This window comes from Elephas maximus, chromosome 22, assembly GCF_024166365.1.
Source record: "Elephas maximus indicus isolate mEleMax1 chromosome 22, mEleMax1 primary haplotype, whole genome shotgun sequence".
NCBI classification, from domain to species: Eukaryota; Metazoa; Chordata; class Mammalia; order Proboscidea; family Elephantidae; genus Elephas; species Elephas maximus.
The window spans coordinates 81,928,046-81,942,964 of record NC_064840.1 but is presented as its reverse complement, the minus strand read 5'-3'; the positions used below and the strand labels follow the sequence as shown (position 1 = coordinate 81,942,964).

Genomic DNA, 14,919 nt, shown 5'->3' with positions numbered 1-14,919 from the left:
AATAACCTGCCTTTTTGCTTCTAGCCATCTTAGTGGGTATGAAGTGGTATCTCGCTGCATTTTGATTTGTATTTTCTTGAAGGCTAATGACGCTGAACAGCTTTTCATGTGCTTATTAGCCATCTGTGTAACTTCTTGGGAGTAATGTTTCTTCAGATCCTTTGTCTATTTTTTAATTGGGCTATTTGTTGTTTTCATTATTGAGATGTAAAAATTCTTTATATATTATGTATTTTCAGATATGATTTGAAAATATTTTCTCCCATCTTGTTGGACTGTCATTTCTCTTACTTGATGGTATGAACTTCTAAATTAAAAAATGGATGGTTAAAGTTCAAGAGCCCAGGCGCAGAAAAAAAAATTTTTTACACTCTCGTAAATAATTAGCACCATTTCTAAACTTGGGCTAAGTAAGGAATCACCTACGAAGACAACCATTTGCATATGACACTCACCTTCAAGATCTGCTCATACATGTGTGCAAGTGGTAAAAACGAAATGTGTGTGTCACTGGCACTCAAGGTGAGTACTGTCTGTAAAATACAACAACTTAGCAAAACACAAACAAGCAAGTAAAAGTAACAAAATTCAGTGCCTACCTCTACAACTGCCTCAAACATATGGGCCAGAGGCAAGAAAGAAATCAAAGTATCATCTGGGCAAGGAAGGATTGTATTCTGTAAGCAAAGACACCAGCAAGGCAGAAAAGTGTTAAGATTTCTAGTAATTTTCCCGTTTACCTCAACATTAAGGAGAAGGAGACTTTGCTTACGGTCTGCAATCATTTCTCAGCAATGAATGAAACGAAAAGTAATACTTGAATTATTCAAATAGAGTGAAGTATATGGGATCATTCCAAAAGACAAAGTAAATCTAATCAGGACTTTAGTTAAAACGAGTAAAACTTTACTCCAAGTGTGATGTTAAGGGATTATGTGCTTTAATCATTAGTATTTCAGATTTACAGCACCCACCACCCAGCATGCTCAATTCCACCTTAAGGCAAGAAATACAAGAGCCATTCCAACATAAGATAGCACTGGGGAAGAGGGAAAGGAGATAAGTTGGATAGACAAGGTTCTTTCATTTATAGTATAAAAACACCTAGAATATTTGAGTCTGATCAAAATTTTTACCTTAAAGCCCTACTTTGTTGCTATAGCTGCCAAGCTGGCCCCCAACTCCTGGTGACCCATTCACAACGGGATGGAATTGCCTGATCTATATGGTTCTCAATGGCTGATTTTCAGAAATAGACACTAGGCCTTCCTGGTCCGTTTTAGTCTAGAAGCTCTGCTGAAACCTGTTCTGCAGCACAGCAGCACCCAAACTCCCACTGATAGATGGGTAGTGGCTGCGTGGGAGGTACACTGGTCAGGAACGAAACCTGGGTGTCCCGTGTGGAAGGCAAGAATTCTACTACTGAATCACCGCTGACCCCATAAGGCCCAACTTCACCCTGTGAAAAACATTCCAATTGGTTTAATGAAATCTCCGATGTGTACCAGGGGATTTGCTGTCCTATAAATGCTGATCGTGACGGGTCTGTATCCAGCCTAAGTTTAGATACTAGGTTTTCATCTCACAGCTCAGAATGGGCTTTACTTAGGGGCAGACATATGGAGTGTTTGCATGGAATGGTGTTCTCGTGTCCCCAGCATAAAGAATTTTGGCCAAAACAGGAGGCTGCCCAAACTTCAGACAAAGATTAGACCGGACTATAAAACTTAAAATAATACTCATGAAGAGCGTGCTTCTTAGTTCAAGGAGATACACGAGACTAAATGGGCAGCTCCTGTCTGGAGGCAGGATGGGAAGGCAGAAAAGGACAAGAGCTGGTTAAATGGACACAGGCAAACTGGGGTGGAAAGGGGGAGGAGAGTGCTGTCACATTACAGGGATTGCAACTAGGGTCACATAACAATACGTGTATAAATTTTTGTATGAGAAACTAGAACTGTAAACTTTCACCTAAAGCACACAAAAAAACAAAAAACAGGGGGCTGCCAATAGCAGCTGCTGCCACACCAATCAGGAAATGAGGGAGCTGTCAAGTTGGTGCCACGGGTACTTCTGAGCCACACCCTCCCCACCCCAAAGCTGGGCCATCCTTAATGGGAATGGGATAACAGATGAAAACACCAGTCCTGAACACACACAACAGCTCTGGAGGTGTTCACTGTCGATTGAACATGCCATAATCTTAATTTTATTCAAGTGTGGCCCCATTTGCCAATAGTTCTCAGACTCCAATTATCATACAAAGAGCAGCTAACTCAACTTCCTGATTTACTACAAAAAATAATATCCGTTAGCATGATTAGAAGTTTCACGAAGCTGAGGATACCCCTTGATGCTATAATTGATTTTTTAAAAAAGTCCTGTAATCATTTGCCTCCAGAAGCCACCAGTGCGTTTTGAAGGCCTATTAGGAAATTAAAATTTCACTTTGGTAAGGTACCAAATGTTGATCTTTGTTTAGAAAGCATACACCAAAAAGGGTATATGGAACTAAGAACGTGTGAATATAGTAAAATTGGTGGCAAGATGCCTAAAACATCAAAATTCTGCAGCCATTCCCCAAAACCATTAAGCATAGACTCCCGCCACAAAAACTGGGGCTACCGAATCCTTCCGAGAGATTGCAAAACCAAAGTACAAAAAATGTGAAAAGGGCACGAAGGAAGGGCATTATACGGCTACATAAGTTTGAAATATACCTTTGGCTAGCAAACTTTAAGATTACAGGAAATTAATCAAAGTTCTAGGCTTTAATCCTTCTCGTAAAATGGAAGGCAAAATGACCAAATAACTAATAACTCAAAAAAACCCTCGGCAATATTGAACATTTCACAAAAGAAACCATTTTCCCAACACTGGAATAGTGGATGAAAGCACAAGAGAGTCATCTCCTGTCTGTCCTTCCCTGGAAACGCGTACAGAGCAGTCTCCAAATAAAGCTTCACAATATAAAACCATAGCAAGTTCTGTCAACCCACCTTAACCAGCACAAGCAGAGCTGGAGATTAGGTTCACAACAAAAATAATTGGAGAGAAGGTGATCTTTAAGACTCAGACATGTATTTTCAGATAGGATTCCAAATAAAACATGGACCTAACACTATACCAGCCGGGAACTCCAGTCAAAGTCTCAACAAAGATTTCCACTAGTCACCTTCCCACTTTCACCCGGAGGCCTAATGACAACCAAGGAATATGAAGAAAGACAACAACAGGTTACCTCTGTTATTTTCACAAAAGCTGAGCAAACGCTAATTATATTTTGATGGGTGACCAGTGCTCCTTTGGGGTTGCCTGCAGAACACACACAAAGCAGAACAAAGTTAGAGTAAATGAAACTCCTTCCAGGAATAACAGTAATTGAGGAAGCTGAGGAACCATGTATGATGAGGGCCTCAAATGCCTCTAGGGCTAGGCATCCCCCATTGACGGCCACTTGCTAAGTAACACTACATTCCTGGGCAACCCGAAATCCTTTAAAATGAATCTTATTATCTTAAATAATCTTAATTGATGTGGACAAGTTTTAGAGGATGTATAGAGCAATAAGAGGGGAAAAATTAGGAATTTTATTACTGGAAACAACTGACAAGGCTTGTCCCCAGAAAATAGATGACTCTAATGTCTGAGGAACACATGGCATTCACAGACTCTCAGGGTGTCCTCTAGAGTAACAAAAGACAGCGCCTGGTTCACTTCAGTCTCTTCTGCTTTCAGTCCATCTACAGTTAGCTTATGAGTCATCCAAAAAGGGCGAGGAGTCTCAACTTCCAGAAACCACGCAGAAGCAATCTCATTTCAAAACTCACCTGTAGTTCCACTTGTGAAACAAATTACTGCAATGTCTTCAGGTGCTGGAGGCTGAGGCAGATGAGGAAAAAAAAAGTTGTTCTAAGTCAGAATAGAGGAGAAAACTAAAAGCCACGAAGTTGTTGTTGCCGCTGACCCCACGTGTGCAGAGCAGAACTGCTCCCCGGGGTTTTCCAGGCTGTGGCCTTTAGGAAGCAGACCACCAGGCCCATCTCCTGAAGCACCTCTGAGTGGGTCTGAACCACCCACCTTGTGGCTTAACCGCTTACCCCACCCCAGGACTCCACACCACACAGATTCATCCACGGTTTCTACTAGTCTCCGAAATGGACAGATACAGAAGACCACAGAGGGCTGTGAGAGGGTCTGACACGCTGTACTTACCTTGGGCTTCTGTCTGTTGGCTCTTCCCAGGTTCTTAATTAGAAAAAGAAAAAAAAATTCTTAAATGGAAATATTTTCTAAATGTAAAGAGTAAGGTCACATCAAGTCACGTAAGGTTGACTTTACTGTGAGGTTCACTCACAGCTGGTCCAAGGACAGCATAATTTTCAAATTAAAGAAACTAGAGCAATTTTACCTAACCCAAACCCAAGTATTTACCCGTTGTTCTAAGTAGCCACTTTCCAGATGTCTTCCTTCTTACATAAAACTATATAAATGGTACGAGGACTTGCGTTTGAAGTAGGACTTATTCAAAAGACAGTAATCAAAGTCTTTTAAACTGTTTATCTGTCTCCACTCTCACTTCCTATTATGGTCTAATAACTAAGTCCTACTCTTAACTATAGCCAAAGATTTCTATCCACCGATTTAAAAAAACAGAAACACTGATGTCCAAGTAAACTAAGAGCTAAAGCGATGATAATTCTGCAAAAATTTTTTTCAAAATAATCTTTATCAGATCCAAAGTTCCACTTATCTGTTCAAAATTCTTACATAGCTTCTTGAGATCTCTAATACTTCAAAAACCTGATGTTAAAGAAAATAAGACAACAATCGTATGCAACTTGGCTTTAAACTCATTTTTTTTTTATGTTAGTGCACTATTTGCAAAGACGGCTTCATATCTGAAACATTCCTTACGTCTTAATCTAGAAAAAATATATAGCAATTGTAAAAAATGAGTTACTATTTTTAGGTTCAAAATGCAAAACTTTTACCTTCAAAAAGAACCATAAATAAACACTGAATTCTAGTTAATGAGAAGCATGCTGAAGTATTTAGGGGTGATGAAGTCTGGAGTTTACTTAAAATGCACCAATAAAATGAGATGGATTGATGAATGGGCAGAAGAAGGGAGAGATGGGTAAGTCACGAAACATACACATCAAAACGTTAACTGTCGCACTGAGGTAGTGGGCACGTGGCTGCTTACTGTAGGATTCTTTCAACTTATCTGTATGTTTGGGAAATTTTTCATAATCAAATATTGAGAAAAATAAAAAGTTCTACTTCTATTTTTGATCCGGAAAGAAATAAATGTTAATATAAACTTGATCACAAAATCAACTCTAATGTTCCTTTTGAATTCATCTGTTAAAAAGTTCTGGTTAAGAAATTAAAAATAACTAAACATGAATCATATTTAACTAGAAAATGTAAACACATGAATCATATTTAACAGAACAATGTCCTTTATGAAGACAGCATTAATATAAACTTTATATTATAATCTTTAATCATATTCCCATGTAAATAATTTTTTTAATCTTAAAATTACGTCTTTATTATACAGCAGTCAAAAATGACCAAAAAAATTCCTGTGTATGTCTTGGCAGGTAGGGAGGGTGGAAGGAAAAGAAGAGATTATATTACTGTCAAAAGGGGTTTCAAGTTAAAAAAAAAAAAAAAAAGGTGGGAAAATGCTAAGTAAAAAGCCAGCTATTAACTCAAATTAACAATGAAACACTCCCATCTGCTCTTATGCAGCCATGGTCTATGACACTGTGGGGAACGGGGGTGGTTCTGACAGAACAAACAAGTCTCCTGTGACTAGGATCCCCAGGAAGTATGAATTGCTACAAATTCTTACTTGTAGCCTCAAATCTTTGTAGAAAGAGGAAAACTAAAAATACATTTTAAAGCTCTATTTACTGAACGATTTCAGAAAGAGATTGGCTTGCTATATGAAAACACATACTCTATTTGCCCTTTGATTCCCTATAATGTATACAAAAAAAGATCCTCCCCTTGACAGCTTCCTTGGATTGAACTCCAACCCAAGTTCGACTGGGGCATCAACTTCTTATATGATCTGACACAAGCAACCTATTTAAATACGGACCAGACTCATTTCCCTAGATTGGCTGCCTTTAAAGTTGTGATTAATGTGAATCTTCAGAAATTGAAAATAAAAACAATAAAATCAAACATCTACGTTGGAAGTCCACCAGGACTCTACCAAAAGCAATGTGGGAAAGAATAACGAGGCAGATCTCTATAGCTGGCTCTGTTCTAAAGACAAATGAGGGAGTGGGAGACACTGAAGTCTAAGGCGACACATACACTTGAACTTCCACCAAGTTCACATTTCCTGCGTTTATCAGCAGGACTGGTCAGCGCTTGTGGTACGATGGATTGCTTTTATATGGCCTTTCCCACCACGGCCCTGTAACTCCCACCCATTGGGCAGGACCATACAAATAATGTGACTGTGGCCCACCAAGAGGACTGGACAGCTGGCTGACAATGCAATTAAACTTCACGGCACTCATGTAGGGTGGGGCCGTGAAAATAAGGTCTATGGAACCGAAATGAAGGGACTGGTCAGTTTTGCCATCCCACTAGGCTTACAGTGAGCCATCCCAGGGGCAAGAGAGGAGGATCTCACTGCCACCAAGGAAGAAGAGCCAGGAGCAGAGTGTGTCCTTTGGACACAGGATCCCTGAGCTGAGAAGCTCCTGGAACCAGAAGACTGACAGAGCTCTAACACTGCAGCACAGAAACGGCAGAGGAGACGGTGCAGCGGGCCTCCCAGCCGACACAGCAAGAAAGCTGAGCACTTTCTGACAGGAGGATTGCTGGAGGAGCAGGGTGCCTTCGGACGCTTGGTGGAGCTAAGTTTGCCGATCCCATGGACCTAGAGCTGAGTGTCTTCAGGTGAGGCTTACTGCCAGAGTGGGGTGCCTCTAGGCACTCAGCAGCACAGCTAGAAGAGCTCTGTAACACTTGCCTAAGCAGGGCAGAGGCCTAGGGGCCAATGAGAGGCCTGCGGGCACAGCTGGGAAGAGGCTGTCCCGATTGAAGAACTGCACCCTGAGTTCTGTCCCTGAACCTGAATGGCAACCTGTTACTTCCCTAATAAAACCCCCCATAGTTGTGAGTATGGTCTGTGAGTTTTGTATGACCCTTGCAACGAATTTTCAAACTCCGTACAGAAGTAGAGAGTGCCATGGGAGGGGGACGGTTGATGTCAGAATTGGTAAAAACTTGAAGCCATGTCTGACTTTCACCTCTCAGGCATCATCAGCCTTGGGCTGTTAATCTTGATTCTCCTTCCCCCTTGTGAAGTTAGAGGAGGTGAGACGCTATCCCCACGCCATTTTTACAGTTCTCTAGAATAAATATGTGAGCGCTGCAACTCACTTTATGAGTGTTTTCTCTCGGATGTGCTATATTGATTGGCACACGGGCATGCATGTGGAATCTGTTTTTCCAATAATGAGATAGAAAGTTCTACTCTACATCTTCTATGAGTTGCTACGACTACCAGCCAGAGTTGGGATTGCATGGCCTCACTGGATATCACATCTGAGCCAAGAAGCCCTCAAGGAGGCCCTTCAGAGACACAAGCTGGGCAGAACGACTCACCTGCAATGCCTTCATGCTGATGATTTCCACCCCACACTTGCTGCCGAGTTCCACCAGATCACTGCCGTAGGAGTCCATGAGAACTATGATTTTAAGGCCTGGTATTAACTTATTCTCTACACCATCTAATAAGTGTTTGGCCTTCTCTACCTTGTCAACAAAAACCAGAGAGAGTTCAGCTGTAAAAGAAGAGATTCAGGGAGGAATAAAGTTCTGGGATCCTGAAAGCTTGACTCTATAATATCCGGTATAAGATTATTTTAATTACTACATTCTTTGAATAAAATGGTAGATGTTCACTTAAATAAAAAAGCCCTGTCAGATCAAATACAAGCAAATATAAAGCCACTGAATCTATCCAAGAACTAGGCTCATGTCCAACCCAAGATCACAGACGTACCTTTGTTGACTATGTATGTGATCGCTTCTGATCCAAGGGTTTCATAAAGTGGAACCACCACCATGGAATAAGCAAAGCATCCCTGTTCAATAATCACCCACTAAACAGTAAAGGTCAGGGGGAGAAAACAAGATGTTACAATATAATCACTCCAAGGAGAACAATAATCTAGAAAGATTCAATGTGAAAACATTTGATATTGTGAAATAAACATTTCTGTAACTACTACTACACAGCAGGCACCATGAGGGATTCATAATGAGAACAAAACCCTTGTGCCCTTCTTAAAAAGAAATTGCAAGTTGCCTGAAGAATAGAGGCAAATATATGAAAAAAATCATCATACAGACAGTGACTGACTCAGATGGGACAGCCCATTAAGGGCCAAGGTGGATGCAGAAGGCTTCGTGGAGGAGGCAACTGAGCCTGCCCATTGCAAGAGAAGCAGGATTTGAACTTCTCTTCGGAAAGAAAGGTAAGAAGACTCCAACAGTGGGGGACTACTCCGTTCCAACAGAGGAAGGAAGGTCAGGGAGTACTATGATTGGGCTGACATGGATAGTTCCAGGTGGGACGCAGGGAGAGATGAGCCTGGAGAGGTAGGCCGGAGGAAGACTGTGGTCATGGAGGCATCTGGCTCTGGTCATCAGGCAGTGTGCAGCCACTGAATCTTTTCAGACAAAACAACGGCTGTAGAGTTTGAGAGACCTAAATCTGGGAGCAGTTTGCATATGGCCTGGAAACAGGAGAAGGTGGGCACATACTTGCCTAAGCGGAAAAACCTTTTTGGTAAAATATCCCCTGAAAAATGACGAAGGCAAGAAGGGATATAGTAACTGTTCACCCTGCCTCTAAATTCATCAGTCACATAGCGACTGATGTTCCTAAAAGGTGAATCTGGTGAGATCACTCTTTTAATTCCTCAGTGCACCCCATTACCTCTGGCTGTACTTCTCAAATGAAATCTTCTGCCGAACCCTAACACACAGCATAAATGAACGCACGGCTGCCGTGGGCAGGAGCACACTCACTTCCTTGGCCTGAGTAGTTTTTTTCTTTTTTTTCCTGAAGCGGTTTTCAAGCTTCCAACATTGTGGTCAGGTCCCAGCTTAGTATTAGTAAGGGCACACGAGGAAGCCATGGCCTGGCTCTTACCTCTGTTTTCTGCCTCTTTTCCTGCCACTCCACACCCTACTCTATGCTTCAGTCCCATATGGACACAATGCTGTTTGATGAGAAGACGCCCTCGTTCCTGACATTGCTTCTGCCTCCTCACTCTTATTTCCTTTAAGGTTTGTATCTGAGAACTATCAAAGCCTCATACAGTAGGTGCCTAAGGGTTTGTACCTCAGGTCTGTTTTGAGCAAAGATGCCAATGAACTGATCTGGGGAGGCCCTGAAGCCCTTCTGGATAAGCGCCGAGCCCACACATTCTGACAATTCTGCAACCTAAAACAGGGAGGAAAAAAAAATCAGTAGCAGTTCAGGCCCCATCTTGAGTAACAAAGCTTCCTGCTGACTGACGGATGAGTCCAGTATTTCAGCTTGCAAGTGGTGCCGCACAGAGACAGCCGGAAGGAACATGCGGGTACGACTTTATTTACAATTTTTTGTTTTACAAAATAGGGTTTTGTGCACCAGAATTCACTATTAAGAACTGACCACAGGCTTCCTTCTGCAAAGCAATTTCATTCCAACAACTGTAGGCCATGGCTGTTTATGTCAGGGTTTCTTACATACTTCTTTTTTTTATTTCAGTTTTTTTTAAATTATAAAACAGGAACGGAAAACTTTTTTTTTCATTTTGGTATTTAAAAAGAGCAGCAAAGCAGCCAAAACATGTCATTTGGTATAAACACAAAAAAAGCAAGTTTTTTGAGAGACCTTAAAGAAATAAGAACAAGCTGCCATCGTTAGGTTCCACAATTCCATTCTTGAGAATGGTTTCTTAGAAAATAATTCAATCTTAGGACAGCAGGTTTTAAAAAGCCCTATGTACAAAAAATATATGTTTCAAAACCATCTACAACTGTAAAACTATGAGGAAAAAAGAGACCAATGGCTGGATAGTTCAGTAAATGATGGTAAATCTCTCAGAAAATGCTACATACCTAATAAATATTACAATTACGAAGACCACATCTAATTTAGCAGACCATCTGTAAAGATATTATGTAAAATAAGTATAAAAATGTATACTATCACTATCTCAACTAAGCAAAAATAGGTAGATACACAAAAATTAGAGCAATATACCCGCCCCTATCCTTTCCACACACCCATCCCAAATAAAGTATAATTTGTTAAAAGTCTTAAATGAGGAGTTCTTTTCTTATTCGCAGTTGGTGAATTATCAAGGGTACATACATGCCCACACCCACAGGACACAAAGCCACACCCATGCCTGTCCTGGAATCCTGTTGGTCCGGCACACAGCACCAACCCAAGCTCCACCTGGAGCAACCACAACCGGCACTGGTGAGGTGGTGGCAAGAATAGCATTAACATGCTCATCACCTTCAGATTCCACGAGCTATTTCACAACTCTTGCTTACGCTTAAGGAATCATAACTTGTGAACTACCTGCAATTGTCTGCAAAGCTTATTAGGGTAATATGCACACATTTATGTATATAGAAAAAGGGTTCATGCCTTCCCTCAAGGGTTTATAGCCCCTAAAAAGGTCAGAATTACAGGTAGTCCCCGACTTACGAAGGGGTTCCAATCTGACGGCTACTCCATCATAAGTCGGTTCTGACAAAAGTCAAATCCCTCTTTTTTTTTTTAGTTTTCATTATTATTGCCTTTCATTATCACTAGCTTTAAAAATCCAATTTTTATTTGTCTTTGGGGGTTGGAAACACTGCATTTGAGAATGATAACATCAGCAAACCACACGCTGCAACACTGTATGTAGTACATATTACTAACAATAAACCAAACCAAGCCCACTGCCTTCGAGTTGATTCCGACTCACAGTGGCCCTACAGGAGAGAGTAGGGCCGCCCCATAGGTTTCCAAGGAGCAGCTGGTGGATTCGAACTGCCGACCTTTTGGTTAAGCAGTCCTACCTCTTAACCACTATGCCACCGGGGCTCCATTACCACCAATAAGATGCACACACACAAAAAAAGACGGTCGTTAAGCGCAGTCCATGGTAACTCAAATACGTCCTAAGTTGGAGACTCCCTGTATTGGGCAGTGAAGAAAATGACTTGAATGTACGAGTCCTAAGCTGCCTTCAGTTAAGTCCAGTTTTATGTCTTTACCAACCCCCACTGCAGGTTTGGTACATAGAAACGCCAAAGGTTTCAATCTGCCTTGAAAATGCAATTTGAAACGGACGTGTCTTCCCTCTCCCAGCCAACAAACGTAACAGAGGTGATCCAGAAAGCACCAGTAGCCTGTGAGGCCTCAGGGTCATCACGCAATGATCTATGCCCGACGTTTTCCATATGAACTGTTTTCATACCATTTTTGAAAATGAGGGATCTTGGAAACTCTAGGGATGGGAATCAGCTATTTAGCTCTGGTCAAAAAAAGGCAAAATAAATCCCTCTGGTCACCTGAGATACAGTTCATTGCTCCTTCCACAGGCAAGGTTATGATATGCTACTTCACCTTGTCACTCTCTTGAAAGAGATTAAACACTACACAAAACGAGGCCTTCTGTATTTTGCTGACCGCCAACAGTTGTGTGCTGGGCGAGCCTACTCAGGGATGCCCAAGAAGAAAGACCTAGTGATCTACTTCCGAAAAACTGAAAACTCTGGAGGCCCAGTTCTGCTCGGACACACACGGGTCACCGTGAGTCAAGAGTCAACTACACAGCAACTGTGCTGTTTTTCCCCCCGATGAGGAGTGGGACCAAGAGGTGCTCTTCCACACATGGGACTCTGTGGCTCCCAGTGGACACTCCACCCCCAATACACCAAGTACTAAGAACATCTTTCACACAAAACCTGAAAGGAGGGAGTTAATTCATAGTCATGAATGCCCCAGGGTTACCTGCTCCTAGAGCCAGGAGAAGCAGGGGACTAGGGGCAGAAAGCCGTCTCCTGGACGGCTGGCTGGGAACAAAGGGCAGCCAGGCTGACCCTGGCCGCTGCTTCTGCGTGTCCTCAGGGTCCCGCTTGGACTGGGGAAAGCAGAGGCAAGCAGATTTGTTAGGATAGTGATAAAAATAAAAACCAGTATCTTCCTGCTGTGCCACCAGTGATCCACAAGCTCCTATTTAAACCGCTACAGCAGTGAATCATTGGGGACTAAAGAGTGACAAGAGTAAAAACACCCAGCTCTGCACTCAGACAGCAACACAGACAGCAACACAGGTGTCTCCTCTGGACATCTATGCTGTTCCCTGAGCTGCCCCGGGTTTAAGATGTCACCCCAGTTTCAAGGTGGTCATCGACAGCTTTGAGCATTAGCACGACGAACCGGAAAAGCCCACAAGACAGCCACAGGCCTCGCTTCTGGTCCTGGTTCTGCCACTGGCTGGCTGTGACCTTGGCTGAGTCATAGCCCTTCCTGAGGCATGTTTTCCTTTTCTTCTATAACATGAGAGGGTTTCTCTGGATTGAGCTTCTAGACTTTTCCAGCACCCCTCCGGGGAGAGGAGTAACCCTACTCCCAGGGGGTCTGCGAGAAGTTATCGGCCTCAAGCACCTGTCTAGAACTCTGTCTTACAATTCTATTCTAATTCCAGCGTATCCACGTCAGTTCTGAAAGAAAGTGCTCTGAGCCATCGGTTAAATCACTCAGCTAGTCCTTCCTAAATCTTTGTGTAAAGCTTCTCTCTATTTGGATGCTCCACATTGATCCCAAAGCTAGGCTAGTCCGGCACATATACTTTCTAGAAACCTTCCAGACCTGACATTCTAAGGCTCTAAGAACTAAGGTGTTCAAGCACTACAGCCTGCAAGTAATCCACACAAGCCAGAAAACTCACCTCCTTGTACGAAAGCCATTCATACGGTTGGTCTGGTTTCCGGGAGCCCAAACAAGGCCCATTATCTAAAAAAGAAAAAGCAATGAAAAAACAAAAGATGAGTTTAACAGGTATAAATAATTCTAGGTTTTAATTTGCATTCCACCTCCTCCTCCAAAGAATCAGGTCCTCAGATTAGAAACAGGTCCAGACTGGAAATGCTCCCCCTCCGGTTTTCATCTGATGCTTTGTTTTCTTGTTTGTTTCTTAAACAGGGCAGCAGAATGGGGGCTGGGGCGGGGGGGGGAGAAGAAAAGGCAAATACAACTTGGACACTCGGTTTGTGAACTTCTCTTTAACACCCTATTGGTTCCGAAGGAGAAAGGTGGTGGTCTCCTGTAGAGACTTACAGCCATGGAAACCCTAGGAGGGTGCTGTAGTTCAAAGAGGAAAATGTAATTTTTACGTGCCCAAATTCTGATGATCAAAGGTATCAAGAATTGCCTGGAATCCTAATTGTATGGATGAAGCCTTGATCCCAGAGAAACAAAAATCAAGAAAAGATGCAAAATGAGGCGGGGTGGGGGGCATTTATGAAAGCAAAGGTTAAGAAACAGCACTCTCCCAGGATGTGTCCTGAATCAAATTAGGTCCTGAATCAGCAGGAAGAAACAGAAGTCACAGACTTAGTCACCCTGAGGACTAGCACATGGAGGCCCTGGGTGGCACCATCAGTTAAGCAGTCAACTACTAACTGAAAGGTTGGCGGTTCAAAACCACCAAAGGCACCTCAGGAGAAAGGCCTGGTGACGTACATCTGCAAGGTCCCAGGCTTGAGAACCCTAAGGAGCGGTTCTCCTCTGCACACATGGGGTCGCCACCAGTCGGAACCAACTGAACGGCAACCGGTTTTTGGTTTTAAGGACTGGCAGCACAGTAACAACGACAATCCCAAACCATTTCTATTTGGAATTCTCCAAGTGTCTTTCTACAGATTAACCCCAAACTAATGACGTTCACTCTGTACTCTGAGCACAGGCAGAGGGGCTGGTTGTTGAAGGGAAAGCTCTGTCCAGCTAAAAATGGCTGCTGCGTTGAGCTGATCAGCGTTGACGATAGACGGGAACGTTCCTTAACCTGAGCTCCGTGTTGCCCTATTAAAACGTAACCTGCAAAGCAGCACCTTCCATGGGGAAATCCGACGTGGGATGTGTGGTCATCTCCCATCTGACCACGGTATCTGCATTTCTGTCTGGAGAGCCTAACACTTCCTGCTTCAGACCCCAGCTCTGAGTGTTAGTTAGGTGATCTGACCCAGCTGGGGGCTAGGGGAAGTGGGAAGAAAAGCAGAGAATGGTTCCATCTAGGGCCCTGGCCAGCCTGGCCCTCTGACACAGTCAGGCCCTAGAGAAGTGTAAAGTATGTGTAGATTCAACAACCAGCTATGAAGCCGGGAGAACCAGGCCTGTCAAACCCCCTTCTCCCCACACGGCCTTCTCTGCTAATTCTACAGCAGTTCCAACAAAAACAGAAGGCAGCGCCAGGCAGGCTTCATTTGCAGACCCTGGTCCATTTACAGGGCCTGCAACAAAGACAGGGCTGCACATGACAAATTCCATCAGATGTTGTTTACAGAGAAGAAAAAAAAATACTCTAGTCATATGCAATTATACACTTTTATTCCTCAAGAACAGAGATGGCAAACTACAGCCAGGGGCTAAACCAGGCTTCCACCTGTTTCTGTAAATACCGTTTTACTGGAACACAGCCACACTCACCTGTTCACCTGAGGCTGCAGTGGAGTAGTCGTAAGAGATCGTATGGCCCACAAACCCTACAGTATTTACCATCTGGCTCTTCACAGAAAAGGTTTGCTGACTCCTGCACTAAATGGTGGTAATTAACCCCTAGATTCACTTGGGAAACTTAAAAACACTATACTTAGGCC

At 42.9% G+C, this 14,919-nt stretch overlaps 1 protein-coding gene across 16 annotated transcripts in view; it reads right to left on the bottom strand.

Annotated features, from left to right (window-relative positions):
* The window catches only part of LOC126065973 (long-chain-fatty-acid--CoA ligase 1), a 206,376-nt gene that overhangs the window by 15,230 nt on the left and 176,227 nt on the right, over positions 1-14,919 (bottom strand). For 13 of the 16 annotated variants that reach the window (XR_007514971.1, XM_049866661.1, XM_049866659.1 and 10 more), the window contains exons 4-11: positions 12,993-13,057; positions 9,392-9,493; positions 8,045-8,144; positions 7,645-7,823; positions 4,216-4,248; positions 3,831-3,882; positions 3,242-3,315; positions 600-677 (exon numbers count right to left, since the gene is read on the bottom strand). Coding sequence is in view for 15 of the 16 variants with exons in the window: in XM_049866661.1 (XP_049722618.1) it covers positions 600-677; positions 3,242-3,315; positions 3,831-3,882; positions 4,216-4,248; positions 7,645-7,823; positions 8,045-8,144; positions 9,392-9,493; positions 12,993-13,057 (683 nt within the window). In the remaining variant the exon portion in view is untranslated. Of the gene's footprint in view, positions 1-455; positions 534-599; positions 678-3,241; positions 3,316-3,830; positions 3,883-4,215; positions 4,249-7,644; positions 7,824-8,044; positions 8,145-9,391; positions 9,494-12,992; positions 13,058-14,919 lie in introns of all 16 variants that reach the window. The other 3 variants (XM_049866658.1, XM_049866671.1, XM_049866670.1) reach the window with 3 other exon arrangements.